At 41.9% G+C, this 15502-nt stretch overlaps 1 protein-coding gene across 7 annotated transcripts in view; it reads left to right on the plus strand.

Annotated features, from left to right (window-relative positions):
- The window catches only part of TLN2 (talin 2), a 142992-nt gene that overhangs the window by 67179 nt on the left and 60311 nt on the right, over positions 1-15502 (plus strand). For all 7 annotated transcript variants that reach the window (XM_041468778.1, XM_041468777.1, XM_041468776.1 and 4 more), the window contains 13 exons: positions 1888-1992; positions 2343-2498; positions 3391-3492; positions 6239-6315; positions 7924-8104; positions 9975-10088; positions 10731-10839; positions 11536-11744; positions 11887-11985; positions 12471-12638; positions 12762-13056; positions 13945-14111; positions 15178-15306. In XM_041468778.1, coding sequence (XP_041324712.1) covers positions 1888-1992; positions 2343-2498; positions 3391-3492; positions 6239-6315; positions 7924-8104; positions 9975-10088; positions 10731-10839; positions 11536-11744; positions 11887-11985; positions 12471-12638; positions 12762-13056; positions 13945-14111; positions 15178-15306 — 1911 coding nt within the window. The remainder of the gene's footprint in view (positions 1-1887; positions 1993-2342; positions 2499-3390; positions 3493-6238; positions 6316-7923; positions 8105-9974; positions 10089-10730; positions 10840-11535; positions 11745-11886; positions 11986-12470; positions 12639-12761; positions 13057-13944; positions 14112-15177; positions 15307-15502) is intronic.

Raw genomic sequence — 15502 nt, forward strand, 5'->3', positions numbered from 1 at the left:
GAGAGATCTTTTTAAGATATTTTTGTCAGTTGCATTGAAATATAAAGATGCATATTTGTATTAAAATAGACACGTTTAGGAAAGCCAGTTTTAATTTTGTGCCTCGTTCAAACATGAGCCTCAATTCTGCTTGTTAATGCATGAATTCAGTGGTGTGTGTGGGAATCACCCCATTGTAAAAGACAGGAGCAATTGAGTATAAATGGTAAAATGGACTGGTATTGTTGGAAGAGTCTGAGTACTGTAGATACGCCAGGTAACTCTGCCCACTGAAATACAAGTTTGGCAGTGCGATGGAAGTTGGAAAATTCTGAGGTCAACAGGTGAGATAAAGTCTCATGGTTTCTGGAAGGACACACCAGAGATCTGTGATCCCAGCTAGGGAGACAAGTTCAAGAGCAGGAACAGGTTACATCCTTTCTTTTGTCTGCTACACTCCCAGCTGAAGAATCCTATAACTTAGTGAGTCTCTTCTACCTTGACTCTTCAGTACTTCCTTGTAGGTGAGTGTGTCTGGCACTTTTCTGTGCACCTTTAAGTCAATGTGCAGTGATATTGCAGTTTAAGCAAAAACCAGATTCATTCACTTCTGAATCACAGCCATGCTTTTCATAGCACGGGATTTTTGCCCATGTCAGATATGACCTATGAGTACTTCCTATCATTATGTGCTTTAGTGCATGGACCAGAAGCTCATCAGTGCAGGCACTGATCTGGGCAAAGATTTGACAAGGTAGAATATGTGAGCTGTCTTTTTGGGAAAAACTCAGCTGTTTCCCAAGCCATGAAGTTCTGGAGCTTGGCAGGCGCTACATCTGTGCTCCTTGTTCTTTTGGGATCTCGGTTGTGTTCTCTCCTGAAGTTGACAGATGGGAGCAGCCTGTGTTCTTGGGATGCAAGAGGTTTTGGAGTTGCAGTTGCTCCTCTCAGTGCTCTCCCTTGGAAGCTCCCACACTGTTGAGGTGGGAACAAGTGGAATAAGAAGGCATTTCCCATGTTCCTGGTGCTCCCCCTGCTGCCATCAGGCAGCATGGAAGATGTGGCAACCGGCACTTGAGAGGGGTGGGACAGGGAGTCCCACAAACAGGATTTAAATAGCGAGACATTGGGATGCGGATTTCAGCACAGTGGTCTGGATAGGAGAGAAGATGCTATTTAAATTTAATAAATTTAAATACATAAGATGGGTGCCTGTTGTTACTTACACATAATCATCAATCTACTAATGACCAAGTTGTTTAAACAGTAAAAAGAGACTGAGTTACAGGACACACTTAGTCGAGTATTTCAGGACACGCTATTCAGAAAAATGATTGTTTGTTCCTCAGCTGTAGAGATATTTTCCTGTGATAGAAAACAATTTTGGATAATGCTGCAGCTGGCAAAAAGGCCCATTGGAAGTACCTACAATACATGAGAAATGGTCTCAAGTACAAGGTGTGAGGCTGTCATGATTCAGAAGTTTTGGGCACAAAGCAGGAATAAATAATCTGTTTCTGGGAGGAAAAAAATGGGTGTGGGTACACTTAAACAACGTTTAAAAGCTGAGTGAAGAGGCATTAATTGTATGAAACCTAATGGGGTCAAATAGCAGGAATACCTAGAATTTTAAACTGTGTCAAAAGGGGTTTAATGTGCATGGTCTGAGGCACAGATTGAATGGTTGATGGTCAAAGAGGAGTGTTCTGTTTGCCCGAGTTAGTTATTTTCTCTCATGTGAGGTGTTATATGATAGTTTTGCTAACATTTCTACCCAGTATTTTTTTCAGATATTCTAGTTGCAATGATTATGAACTAAGCATCCTGAAATAGATAAAAGCTGTACCCTTTTTCTGTTTCTTTCTAGAAGCTTTGGTTCTGCCTAATTGATACTGAACTCTGTTACAGGAGCACAAAAACTGTGGTGAGATGACAGAAATAGAAGCCAAAGTGAAGTATGTGAAGCTGGCGCGTTCCCTGCGCACCTACGGCGTGTCGTTTTTCCTTGTTAAGGTAACGTAGCTCTTGCTGTGGCCATCCTGTGTCCTTGGTTATGGATGATCTCAGGTCCCTCTCTAAGCTAAGGGTTGCTTCCTCAACCACTAAGATATTCCAGTTTTCTGGAAGAGTGAGAAGAGGGGGTGTCTTTTGAACTGAATAGTAAAGATGCACTAAAGACCTGAGCTGCTTAATGCATTGCTTGAAAATCATTGTCTGTAAACAGACAAAGTAAGCCTGGAATTTTAAATTGTCACTGTCTGCATGCCAGTTGCTTCCCTTTGCAGTGTATTCTATCTTGCTTTTCCTTTGTCCTGTGGAAAGCTGCATTTGTAAGGAAAACGATCTTGCACACCTTGTTATAGGAAAAAATGAAAGGCAAAAACAAGCTGGTTCCTCGTTTGCTGGGGGTCACCAAAGACTCTGTGATGCGTGTGGATGAGAAGACCAAGGAGGTGCTGCAGGAATGGCCACTGACAACTGTGAAACGTTGGGCTGCCTCACCTAAAAGCTTCACTCTGGTAATCTTTGTGTGTGTATTCAGAGGGCAAGGGAGTTATGTGGCAGGGAGGCTTAGATCAGTTTCTGCACTGTAACTTGTTCTGTCTCTGATTTTATAACCTGATAGAGTCACTGAGTCCTCAAGTAATAAACTGGCAGATACAGTAATGCAGGTTCAATCTGTAGTTTGGTGCTTCTGGACAGACCAGTTCCTCAGATGTACTGCTTAAATCTTTCAACAAGCCACTGTTTAAATCTGGTTTGTGCCTAACTAATGAACCAGTTAAGAAAGCATTATTATTCCCACTGGTGTAAATAGTTATGATGCTTGTCATTCATAATGTATGTTGTGCCTTGTAAGATATGAACATAAACAAAGTCAGCTGGCTCATTCATGTATTTGATAATTATGAATTTAGAGAAGCTTCATGAATGTGATATTTTGCTAATTATTTGGTCAATGGGAGACCACTGCAACATATATTTTGTATATGAAAAGGTTGTTTGAAGAGATGGAGCAAGAGGCAGAAGCTAGAAAATTGCATTCACTTGATTCATGTGCATCTAATTTCCAGTTGCATGGATGATTATGCTCTAGGATTAAATTCTAAAAATACTTTTCTTCATCCTCAAGTGACTGAATCTGATAAAGTTAGATGAAATATCTCTTGGGCATTTGAATTTATGGAACATCTGTGAGTAAACTGATATAAAAAGCATTCTTCTCTCTTCCCTCAGTCTCACATATAGACTGGTCTAGAATCTTGGAGAAGTTTAACTTACTGTTGGATATAATAAAATGTCTATACAATTTCAGCATTTGAATTTTCTCAGTCATATTTGGTACTGTTTCTTCATTTACTTACTTCACACTTTCAAATAAGTTTTGGGTTTTTTCCCCTTTTTCTTCAGGATTTTGGTGAATATCAGGAAAGCTATTACTCAGTACAGACCACTGAAGGAGAACAGATCTCTCAATTAATTGCAGGTTACATTGATATCATCCTAAAGAAGGTACAGTATTAACATCTTGGCATGTAGCAAAAAAAAAAAAAAGGCAAAAATTCAGATATGTGCAAACTGCAGTTTTTCTCTCATGTTATGTCTTGTGTTTTGATGTTATATATTTTTACCTTCAAGTAAGGTGCTGCTTCTGGAAAAAATCAAGGCTATTTATTACATCTCTAGCATGTGTCAGGCTCGGTACAGCACTCCTGGGCTTTGTGTTTCCATCTAGAAGGTGACCTGGTGGCTGTGAGTGTATACCCAGGGAAGAGTCCAAAGCTTCAGTTTTGGATTTTTAAGCTATAGAGATGAATCAGATGGGAAGAAATTACTCTAGAAGCAGTATTTAAAACTACAGCCAGGACTACACAATAGTTGTCCAGTTGCTCTTGTATATAATGTATCAAAGGTGAAAGTTTTTTGCCAGAAAAACAAACCAAAAAGCCCCAACAGTACATTGCTTTAAAACCACTGTGATTAGCAAAGCAAAGGATTTGACCTCAGTTGTGCAGAGGGGGATAAAATCAGTGTTTGTGAAGAGGTCAGACTGCCTTGAAACTTGTTTTTGTAGAATGTGCCTGGCAGGAGAGAGGAAGGGCTGATAAAATTTCCAGTATTCAAAATATTCCCAAGCAAGCAAGTGCAACAGCAAAAAATGGCAAGCTTGCCAACAAAGATGGAGCTGAATAGTCCCATTCTAGGCATGTTATATAGAAAAGTGAGGTGTTCCAAACAGCACTGAGTCATTCTTGTCAAAATTTTACTTCATTGACATTCAAACCACATCATTCTTTACTGTAATAGAGTTTCGTAGTAAGAAATCACAAAGTTAAGTAACCCAGAAGAATTTATTGCCTTTGTTAGTGTGAGCAGTGTAAGATGTAACACTAAGGGTTATGTAATGAGAGGTTCAGGAGGATTGCCAGAATTCATCACACAGAATTCATCACATGCCTTTTTCTCTGAGGCTGTCAGGCTCAGGTTTAATAAACATCAAATAAATTGCAGGTTTCTGTAGATGGTTTAAAACTTGATTCAAAAGTAGCATTGCTGTCTAGTGCCAAATGAAAGCAGCCTTCTGTCTTGATAGAATACAAATGTGCAAATTTACACTCCCAGTTCTTTGATTTTTTTTTCTCTATCATCTGCTGACACAGCCTGTTTGAAATTAATGAATTAGGAACGCGTTAAATCATAAACATCCCTGATTCATATGAGAAGCTGCAGTTCACAGTTCTGGAGCTCACACATAATCTCTGTGATGGATGCATCAAAGTGGGGTTTGTTGCTTTCAGTTGCATATTGTTAATTCTTGCTCTGTTTTGGGCTGGTCAAACTCCTTTTCTCCAGTGTGCATAGGTACATTTTTTCTGCTCAAGTGTTATTAGTATAGTGTTCCCCCCCACTCCACCAACCCCTCATCTCCTGCAATTTTAATGATTGGTCATTAATCAGCTGACAGAGAACCCAGAACTTGAGTAGCATATATCTAAATTAAAAACAGTAGGTTTTTTTTACTTCACATTATTATGGAAGTAAAGCACAATCATGACTAGAAATAGGGAGTTTCAGTTCATGCATAAAATCAAACTCTAATAGTAAGAACTTCTTTCTCTGGAGTTGTATGTTCACATAGATGTGCATGAGGAGTTCCTCTTGAATGGAAGGTCGCAGTGGATACTTCTCTGTTTAGATTCATCTCTATGGACTCAGACTACAAATCATGTAGCAAGAGGGAAAGCAGACAGTTTCTCTTCACTAGGCAACAAGTAGAAATAGACTATGAGACACTATTTCTGTGATTTGTAGTTTCCTGTTGTTTCTAGTGGTTAAGACTTACTGCCCTTAGGTACATGTACAAATCTCTTAGCACTAAAAAACCCCTGCCTCAGTCTTCAGCCTGAAGTCAGACTGTCCTGAACTTTAAAGTACCTATGATAAAATGACTTGGAGACACTATTCAATTTATTGTCTTTACTTGTGGGTATGTGCTTCCTGCTGGTAGTGATGTCTTTTTTGAGCTTACCTAGAAACAGAGGCCAGACAAAGATAAAGAATAAAAGTGGATATATTTAATGAAGGACCTTCAGGTGTATTAAGAGCAGACAGACCCTCCTCAAGGGGCTACACCCAAAATGGATGGTGGTCATGATGAGTTTTTCAGGCAGATATAAGTTTTGTCCATTAGCATATCAGGAGTTAGTCCTCCATTTACAGCTTCAGGTGATGAAGTCACATTCCCCCAGTTTGCTCCCCCCCAATTCACTTTTGTTTATACTTTTTGGGGCCTGAGGCTGTAGGGTATCCTTGGATCTCAGACCTAGAGGGATTGATTTGTCTGACCAAAAAGTGAAGACAGGTAACTAACACTTTATATGGAGTTTAGAGTTATGCACTATTGCAGTACAAGATTTCAAAAATATAAAGGCTGAAATCTTAAGGCATCAGTAGGTAGCACCATACAGTAACACTTCAGCATTTCCCTTACACCTTTGTTCAAAAAGGCACCAACAGGTTTTTTTCCTTTAGATACTTCATCTGCCAGGGTTTAGAACCTGGGCTGTTGAATGCTGAAGAGTACCTCTTCTCTGGGGAGGTTGTGTTCTCACTCACTGCCCAAGAGCATGGTGTTCAGCACCAGACAAGGCTCTGCAGGTCATTTGTTTAGGTTTGTGATAAATGGCAAGGAAATGGTGGAGAGAAAGCAAGAAACAACACACATTGTTTAACTTATCTTTTTTTCTTCCCCCTCCAGAAACAAAGTAAAGATAGATTTGGGCTTGAAGGTGATGAGGAATCAACCATGTTGGAGGAATCTGTTTCACCTAAGAAGTGAGTGCATGCAACAGGAGGAAATGGTCTGTTTGTAAGAGTGCCACATTTAGCTGTAGCAGCTTTTTCAAATGAAGTAATACAGTTATTACTGTGAAAGAATGGTTTTCTACAGAGTATTTCAATAGAAGGAAGTACTGTCCCCAGGCAATTCAGCAGGCTCCTAGCTTCATTCAAGGATTGAAGAGCAGATATTTGTCACAAAATTGTTGGTTAGGGCAACAAGCAATGGCAACATCAACTTGACTCTTGAACAAAGGCACTCAGGCTGTAATTCAGTAAAATGCTGGGGCAGAGAGGGGGATAATGAAGCAGAGCTGAAAAGTTGTAGTATTTTTTTTCATCTTCATGTGTGATTTACATGGTTTTGGTTGCTTGTGTCTGCCAGTTCCATGGTTTCCAGTAGATTTGACACCTGTCAGTTTAGTTGTACACAGTGTTATGAGCAGAGCTGACTTATTTCACCAGCCAAAGCCATCAGATGTGTGGTGTGGTAGGGGAAAGGGTTTGGTACAAATAGGTCAGGTTATGGTTTTGATGGGAGAGTAACTGAACATAGGGAAACACAGAACTGTAGAGCTGGCCACACTCTTGAAAAGGAATGTCAGATCTTTCTGTGCAGTGAGACCATAAAAACAGATTTGTGACATTATAAGCTGTAATGAGCCACTCAAGTCTTTTCTTGGAGCTTTTGAGGGTGGCAGTGTCAGCAGTGTGTATGTGAAAAGTCCATTTGATTTATTGTTAAGCCTACAGTTTATATGAGATAGATTTGTTAGGTATTTCATGTGACCTTATGGGAAATTTCATCTTTTGATGGATCACACATGTTCAGATGTGCTTTATTTTGACATGGCCCTTTCCAAATCACTTCCAGAATATACTGTTAGTTAAGTGCTGTGCAGAAAAGCCCAAAACTTGTAGTAGATAAATACAAGATTTTTTCATAGTTGAAATCGCTTTTTTCTTCCCCTCAGCAGAGTGTTGTTGTTACAGCCTGAATTTCTGTCAACACTTCTAGCTATTAAAGGTTGAATCATGTTTAAATATGAGCAGTATATCTGGCAAGGCAGTTCAGGACCGTGGATGGCAGTAACTTTATTTATTATTCTCCAGTCCAGTATCTGGGGGACTGCCAGATTATTTGCAAGTGCTGTGTGTGCTTGTTTGTATAAAGGGGGAAGAAAGTAAGTTTTTATCCCAATTCTAGGGAATACTAGCAAAATATCTCCACAAGGTTCGTGCTTCTATTTTGTATTGTTCAGCCGGTGATACAACTGAAACAAAACAGTTGTTATGCCATAAACCTGGTTCTGGTTCTGTCTGCTCTGTGTCTAAAAGGGGTAAAGCTATTGTATCATGTTTAACAAAACTGCACATTGCCATCTTTCCTTGGTGCCTGCTCATTAGTGCTATTAATAACTGATCTGCCAGAAGCCCCAGATTATCTTTTTTCCAATACATTAGAAAATGGTTAGAAAGAAAAACCATCAAATTCTCCAGCTTCTCCAAACGTTGTGAAATGCAATTGAAATCCTAGAAGCAGCAGAGCTGACAGAGCTCAGTTTGCAGGAGCTGACTGACTGTGTGCTGGCTGTGTTTCCCCAGACCCACCATCCTGCAGCAGCAGTTCAACCGCACCGGGAAGGTGGAGCACGGCTCCGTGGCGCTGCCGGCTGTGATGCGCTCCGGCTCCAGCGGCCCCGAGACTTTCAACGTTGGCATCATGCCTTCCCCTCAGCAGCAAGTGACAACTGGCCAGATGCACAGAGGACATATGCCCCCTCTTGTGAGAAACCCCCTTGTTTTGTGTGTGAAACCTGTCTGTGCAGCAAGTAGTCAGAAAGAGAATGTTATACGCATTTCTAAGACCGGGAGTCCTGGCTGTAATGTCCTGACTGTTCTACCAAGCAGAAGTTATGAGTATCCCTTAAATATTTAGGGTGTCACTTTTTGATTTATTTCCTCATTTTCTTTAAAGCAGGCTCTTCCAGCCTTTTCTTTACTTCTAAGTAGTTAAAACTAAGTATTCAAAGGGCAAAAGAAAAAGGTTTAAAGACTGGCAAAAGTAAGCAATTTTAAGGATAAGGCTTACTTCTAACTTATCACTAGCCCACCAACTTAGAAATTTTTTAGGAGGCCCAAAACCGATGGTGCTTTTTTCATTTAAATTGAAAGACTGTCACAAGCCCTAAACAGCATTTAGAGAATATAATCAGTGCTTAAAATCATTACATACTGCTAGAAGAATAGTCTATGTAGTGAATTGACCTTGGCTGTTTGCCAGATGCCTGCCCAGCAGGCACTCCTACTCCTCAGCTCAAGAAGTCTGTATGGAGGATATAGAAGATTAAAAAAAGCTTTATATCAATATAGGTCAAGATAAAGACAGGGAGATCATCAATTATGTTCATGGGCAAAACAGAATCAAAATCATGGACAAAACAGGTTGGAGAAAATTAATTTAATTTACTGTCAATTAAAATACAGTTGGATGGTGAGAAACAGATGAAAACTAAAAGTAAGCCCCTTTCTTTACTCAGACTCAATTTCACTCCTTCAGTTATGGCTGTTCCACTACTCCTTGCTCACAAGTGCTCAGCTTGTAACAGCCCCTCTCTGCTTCTCCTTGCTCCAGCATGTCCGTCCTGTCCTTCCTGTGGGTTGCAGTTGTTCAGGATAAACTGGCTGCAGCTCCCTTCAGGAGAGCCTGCTCCAGCCCTGGGCTCCTTCCTGGCAAGGCCCTGCTCCAGCATAGCCTCTCCATGGGCTGTAGTTCCTTTCAGGGAGATATCCACCTCCTGCATGAGGGGTCCTCTGTGGTCTGCAGGGCAGATATGGGGTATCTGCTCCAACACAGCCCTCTCCACAGACTGCAGAGAATTACCTGCTGTACTTTGCTCTCTCCCACAGGCTAAGGAAACTCAGCTCTGCTGTCTTGAGCATGCCCTCCACATCCCTGTCGGGCACTGGCATTTTCAAGGCTGTTTCTTGAACTCCTTTTTGTCCTCACTGCCCTTTGTCACCAGTGTTTTCCCAGAGGTGCCATCAGTTTGGCTGCTGCACTCAGCTGTGCCCTGTGCTGGGTCTGTTGGAGCTGTCTAGAGCCCAGCTGTGCCCAGCATGGGGCAGCCTCTGGCTAATTCTCCTAAAGGCCACCCCTGCAGCTAAAACTTTTGCCACAGACACTGAATACAGACAGCATCCTGCTCTGCCTAAACCCCTTCAGTTTTCTGGTAGCTTATGCATGTTGATGACAATTTAGTTTTAGAATCATCCTTGACTGCATTGGGAGGCTGTCCCAGGAAATCAGTAATGATCTCCTAAGCAAATTGAGGTTTCATGCTGCTCAAATGCTGGTCAGTAAAACAGCTCAGTGGGGTTGTGTGTGTCTGTTGGCCATGGTTTGAGCTGAGAATGCTGAGCACTTTATATATGTGTGAAAGTAGCACAGAGTGTAAAATGGCATGAGCAGATTCAGGACTGTGAGAAGGGTTTGAGGGCTTTGCTTTCTCCACTGTGCCAGGAAAAGGCAGCTCTCTGAAATGGCCTGGTGTGGTTGCTGGACTGCTGTCACTCAGGCTGTCTTCATGCACATGTGGCTTGTGCCTGAAGTGCCCTCTGGAGCACAGCCCAGCCATTTCCTTCTCTCCTTGCAGACCTCAGCTCAGCAGGCCCTGATGGGGACCATCAACACCAGCATGCACGCGGTGCAGCAGGCACAGGCCGACCTCAGCGAAGTGGACAACCTGCCACCTCTGGGGCAGGACATGGTGAGTTCTGATCCACACACAAATGAGCCTTGGGGCTTTGGGTTGTTTGCAGACCAGTTTAGTCATCGTCCCCAGATCTAAAGTGATACTGCTAAAGCTTTTAAGATCGGGTAAAAATGTTGTGCTCTCTTTAAGGAATTCATGTACAGTGGCCCACTTCACTCTAATCAGTCTCCTGAGACCAGATGTAGCAGACTTCCTTGCATAAACCTGCCTGGAATGTTCTTGTTTTGTGGGCATATGTACAGTTAAACACAAACTATGGACAGTATTAATGGTGGGACTTACTGCCTCCCAGAGACATGGAAAATAAGAACAAAATATGATTCTGTTGTTCATGATCCAGCTTAGGGCAGGAGGACAGAGCCAGAGGGTTATTGATTATGAGGGACTGTCAGTCAAGAGTGTTTAGCCTTTCTTATGGCATTTACCTTAAAAGGGCAGCTGTTGAAATGTGAGAGCAAATCCGTAATGAATGAATCAGCAGAAGAAAATGCTTGCATTCATATTTCACTTTAAGGCCTGCTGCTTGTCTTCTGTTTCCATTTAAAAGTTCACAAAGGAATGGGATATGTACCTAGTATCTTGTCTTACAGAACCACACTGCAGTCCTTAATTCTTCTTTTCATTATTGCTCTTCAGGCATCAAGAGTATGGGTTCAGAACAAGGTTGATGAATCAAAACATGAAATACACTCTCAGGTTGATGCAATCACTGCAGGAACTGCATCTGTTGTTAACCTTACAGCAGGTAAATTTCAATGGGAAGGGTTTCCTTGCAGTCTCCTAACTATTTGTCAGTCTAAATCAAGAAACATATTAACAGAGTATGGGGAAGCTGCAGAAAATTTTGTTTAAAACACACCAATAGCTAAGTGCATTGATGTGTGGAACAAACTTGGTGTCCCTCCCAGCACAATTTTGTCTATGTTCTTATCTATCTTTAGTTTCTCTAAAGGTGTAACAGTCAGTGAAGATAAAATGTAGCTGGCTTATCCAACAGAGTAGAGAGTGTTTGCAAGGTTACTACAAGAAAGCATTGTTGATCTGGCAGTTGTTAAGGAGAGATTGTTTTTATTGACAGTGTATTTATTTTTCTTCAGCAAATTACAGGTTGAGGGAGCTGCGAGTGGCTTAAAGGAGACAAAATTGTATTGCCTTAGGTTCTTTCAGTATTGAAGGAGACTGAAATTGTGGATTTCTCAGCAAATTGCATTGAATGAAGAAACATTCTATTAGAGGATAGATTATTGCAGAAAAAATGTAGAAATGAGAAAATTTACAACGATTTAATGTTTTTTTAAGTGACACATTACTTAGTAGGCATTGCTTGGCTGTCTTGAAATGTCTCTTTTATCTCTCACCAGAGTGTAGCTTGTTGTAGCTGCTGCTGTTTCCCTTTTAGCCTCTAAAGCATTCTGATCATTGAAAAACATTTGCTCTGCAGGGGACCCGGTTGACACTGATTACACTGCTGTGGGATGTGCAATTACAACCATCTCCTCCAACCTCACTGAGATGTCCAAAGGTGTGAAACTGCTTGCTGCTCTCATGGATGATGAAGTTGGAAGTGGAGAAGACCTCCTGAAAGCTGCTCGAACCTTGGCCAGTGCTGTCTCAGACTTGCTGAAGGCTGTGCAGCCTACTTCAGGAGAGGTGAGTAAAGAAAAACTTCTCAGGTTCCCTCTTTTTGGCCATATTGCTTGCACACTAATGCACAAGTTCCTTGAGGAAGTAAAAAATGCAAGTAAAGTTCATTTTCTGTGGATTAATTAATTTCACTGTTACCTCTTCCCAGCCTCGCCAGACAGTTCTGACTGCAGCTGGCAGCATTGGACAAGCCAGCGGGGAGCTACTGAGACAAATTGGGGAGAATGAAACAGATGAAAGGTTCCAGGTAATGAGGGGTTGCTGGTCACTGTCAGAACTGTGCAGTTTTGTAATGAGGAGGGCCCTGCATAAAACCAGGCTGCTCAAAGTGTGGTTAAAAAATGCTGAAGTTTCTCTATGCTAATTAAATCCATTTTGAAGTTGATTTTAACTGCACAATCACAGAGTGCTGATTTCATAGTAACCCCTACTTCATTCTGTGCATCATACAGATGCTTCATGGAGAGCTTTTTGCACTGTATTTCTTCTCATTAAATGTAATGGGTTTTTTTCTGCCTGCTGTGATGTTGAAATTATAAATAAGTGTATTGGAGGTATTTCCTTTGCTGGAACACCAGGTCATTTTAACAGTAGAGGCATTAGGAAAAAACTAAAGTATATGGATGGGATTTTAAGTGGGGAAATAGGAATTATTTGAACTTAGTGACTACAGGAATTTATACCTGGATGTGTTTTCATGTCACAGACTGAGTTTTCCTTTTACTTCACCAGGATGTTCTGATGAGTTTGGCCAAAGCTGTTGCCAACGCTGCTGCCATGTTGGTGCTGAAGGCCAAGAACGTGGCACAGGTGGCTGAGGACACTGTCCTGCAGAACAGGGTCATTGCTGCTGCTACCCAGTGTGCACTCTCTACTTCCCAGCTTGTGGCTTGTGCTAAGGTGAGGCAGAGGTGTTTGTGAAGGGGCAGAGCCTCATGTCCAGTGAGTGCTGCTGTGTTCCCAACGCCCTTGAGAATGGACGTTAAGCCTGCTCTGAGTGCTCTGGGTGCTCTCCCCATGCAGGTGGTGAGTCCCACCATCAGCTCCCCGGTGTGTCAGGAGCAGCTGATCGAGGCAGGGAAGCTGGTGGACCGCTCGGTGGAGAACTGCGTGCGGGCCTGCCAGGCTGCCACGGATGACAGCGAGCTGCTGAAGCAGGTCAGCGCTGCCGCCAGCATCGTCAGCCAGGCCCTCAATGACCTGCTGCAGCACGTGCGCCAGTTCGCCAGCAGGGGAGAGCCCATCGGGCGCTACGACCAGGCCACAGACACCATCATGTGTGTCACCGAGAGCATCTTCAGCTCCATGGGGGACGCCGGTGAGTTCCTTCGAGGAGCGGTAGCTTGCAGCGGTTCACACGTGCACTTTTTAAGTCAAGAAAATAAAAATCCTTCTTCTCTGTTGTCTGCTTCTAAGTTGGTGCTGTTGTCATGGGTAGTGATCCAGCCCATATATAAATCAGCAGTGTGCACGCAGCTGTGTGCTAGATGGAGTAAATATTCAGTGAAAACTATCAATACCACGCTAATTTTTTGTCTATTTTCTGCCACTGCTTCACTTCATAGTATTGTATAGCAATTTCTCATCTCCAAATAAGAAGACTGGCACCTGGTCAAGTACTTCACAGCCATTGGTGTTACTATGCATAGATTTGGTTGTAGGTTTTTAAACTTACATCTGCTTTTTCTTCTGAGATGTTTCTAAAAAGTGCAGCTTCTAAAACAAGAAACAAGATGTTTTTGGTTAGAACCATTTTAATGGTGCTAACTGTTTTCTGAGAAAGTTCTCAGTTTATATTAGACAAAAGATAATTCCCCAGAAACACAGGAAGAAAATGGGTAATTTTTATTGAAGGAGTGAAATCTTGGCTGTGATTTGAAAGCGAAGTTGTTAGTCTTTGCCTGGACAGGAGTTTCCTTGAGCTGTATATTCAAAATTACCTAAAAATACTGATGGTGTGTTTTTGTCTTATTATCTAGATTGCAAATGCTGCTCTTTTTTCTTCATCTACACTGTAGTGGTTTCATTTACATTGGGATACAAGATTTGTTTGTGAAACTTTCAAGTTTTATATATATATATAATTTTCAAGTAAAAAAATACTTCAGCAAATATAACTTCCTGTTTGCCTTGTGAAACGATGCTGAGTTTTGAAGCCAAGACTGAAATGCAGAGAGGAGCAGTAAAATGCAGCTGTGCTCCGCAGGTGAGATGGTGCGGCAGGCGCGGGTGCTGGCTCAGGCCACCTCGGATCTCGTCAATGCCATGAGGTCTGATGCAGAAGCAGAGATCGACATGGAGAACTCCAAGAAGCTTCTGGCTGCTGCAAAGCTCCTGGCAGATTCCACAGCCCGCATGGTTGAAGCTGCAAAGGTACCAGGGAAATGTCAGCTTAAAATTGTGAGGCTGTACACAATGAAGAGAGGGTGTGTGGGATTTATAAATAGCATGTGGCTGGTAGTGAAGATAGTTTCTCTTGTCCTGTAAAAGTTTTTTAATGACTTGCTACATTCCAAAAATCAATTTATTAGCTACCTGGATTTTTTTTTTGTTTTAAAAGATCATCTTGCACTGCTTTTGCTTTCCTGTGTGCATAGTGGTCATGACTCAAGCCATGTAGGGCAGTTAGCACCAGCCCTGAGGCCTGGTGCAGGGTCTTGTACCAGTGCAAGTGGAACAGCAGAACCACAGCAATCTCTCACTGGAGTCATTACAAAGCAACTCCCCTCTGTCTAAGAAACAGTTTCCTTCACCTGAGGAATCTTGCCTGTGTTGTTCCCTTCCACATCCTTCCCTCCTTGTTTTCACAAGAGACAAATATCACACCTTTTCTTCCCTTTCTGTGCTGGAAACCTGTTTCAGTCTGCTAGGGAGGAATATGCCTTTGAATTGTTTCTCAGATCCTGCACTGAAATTATTTTTACAGCAGCAGGGCCAACCATTCTTGCTGGAACTCCAGAAGGCCTGTGTGCCTGGCTGCCTATCCTTGACTTTGCAGTCTTTTCTGACTTCAGATGGAGAAGATCTACTGTGTTAAACTTCAATTTTTGGACTGCAGTTACTGAAAGACATATTGAATTGGGAATTTTAGAAACTGTGGTTTTTTTCAAAAACCTATATTCATACAAGTACATTATTTCAGATCAAAGGAGAAGCAGTTAAAAGAGGCTTTTTCCCCAAGCACCTGAAGTGGTGTATGAAGCAAGTGTTCAGCTTTCTTCTCTAAGAACCAGACGTAGACAGTAACAGCCTTTCACTAGAAACAGACTTTCTGCAGTTTTGTAATAATTCAGTGTTCTTCTACCTTCCTTATGATAATTTAAGGAAAATGAATGCTGATGTAGCAGATGCTGTCTGAACTTAAGTCTTGATGCTCATCCACATTTTCTCCAGTCATTTTTACTCAGACTTACTGGTTTTGCTTGGAAATTTTGTGCAGGGAGCTGCAGCCAATCCTGAAAATGAAGATCAACAGCAACGTCTGAGAGAAGCAGCAGAGGGACTGCGGGTTGCTACCAATGCTGCTGCACAGAATGCCATCAAGAAGAAAATTGTCAACAGATTAGAGGTTGGAAACCATATAGTGAAAGTGCTAAGAAGGGAATGACAGTGCTGGAAGCTGAGTTCAAGAGTACAAAGCTCAGAATTAGACATGCCAGTATATCATAACATAGTCCTCAGAAAGCTGAATAACTTGTATCACAGATGTGGTAAAGTGGTGTAAGGATTTGACTCAGAAGGCATTAGATGGTGGCTTAGTCCTA

This window comes from Pyrgilauda ruficollis, unplaced genomic scaffold, assembly GCF_017590135.1.
Source record: "Pyrgilauda ruficollis isolate IOZ18807 unplaced genomic scaffold, ASM1759013v1 scaffold23, whole genome shotgun sequence".
Taxonomy (NCBI): Eukaryota; Metazoa; Chordata; class Aves; order Passeriformes; family Passeridae; genus Pyrgilauda; species Pyrgilauda ruficollis.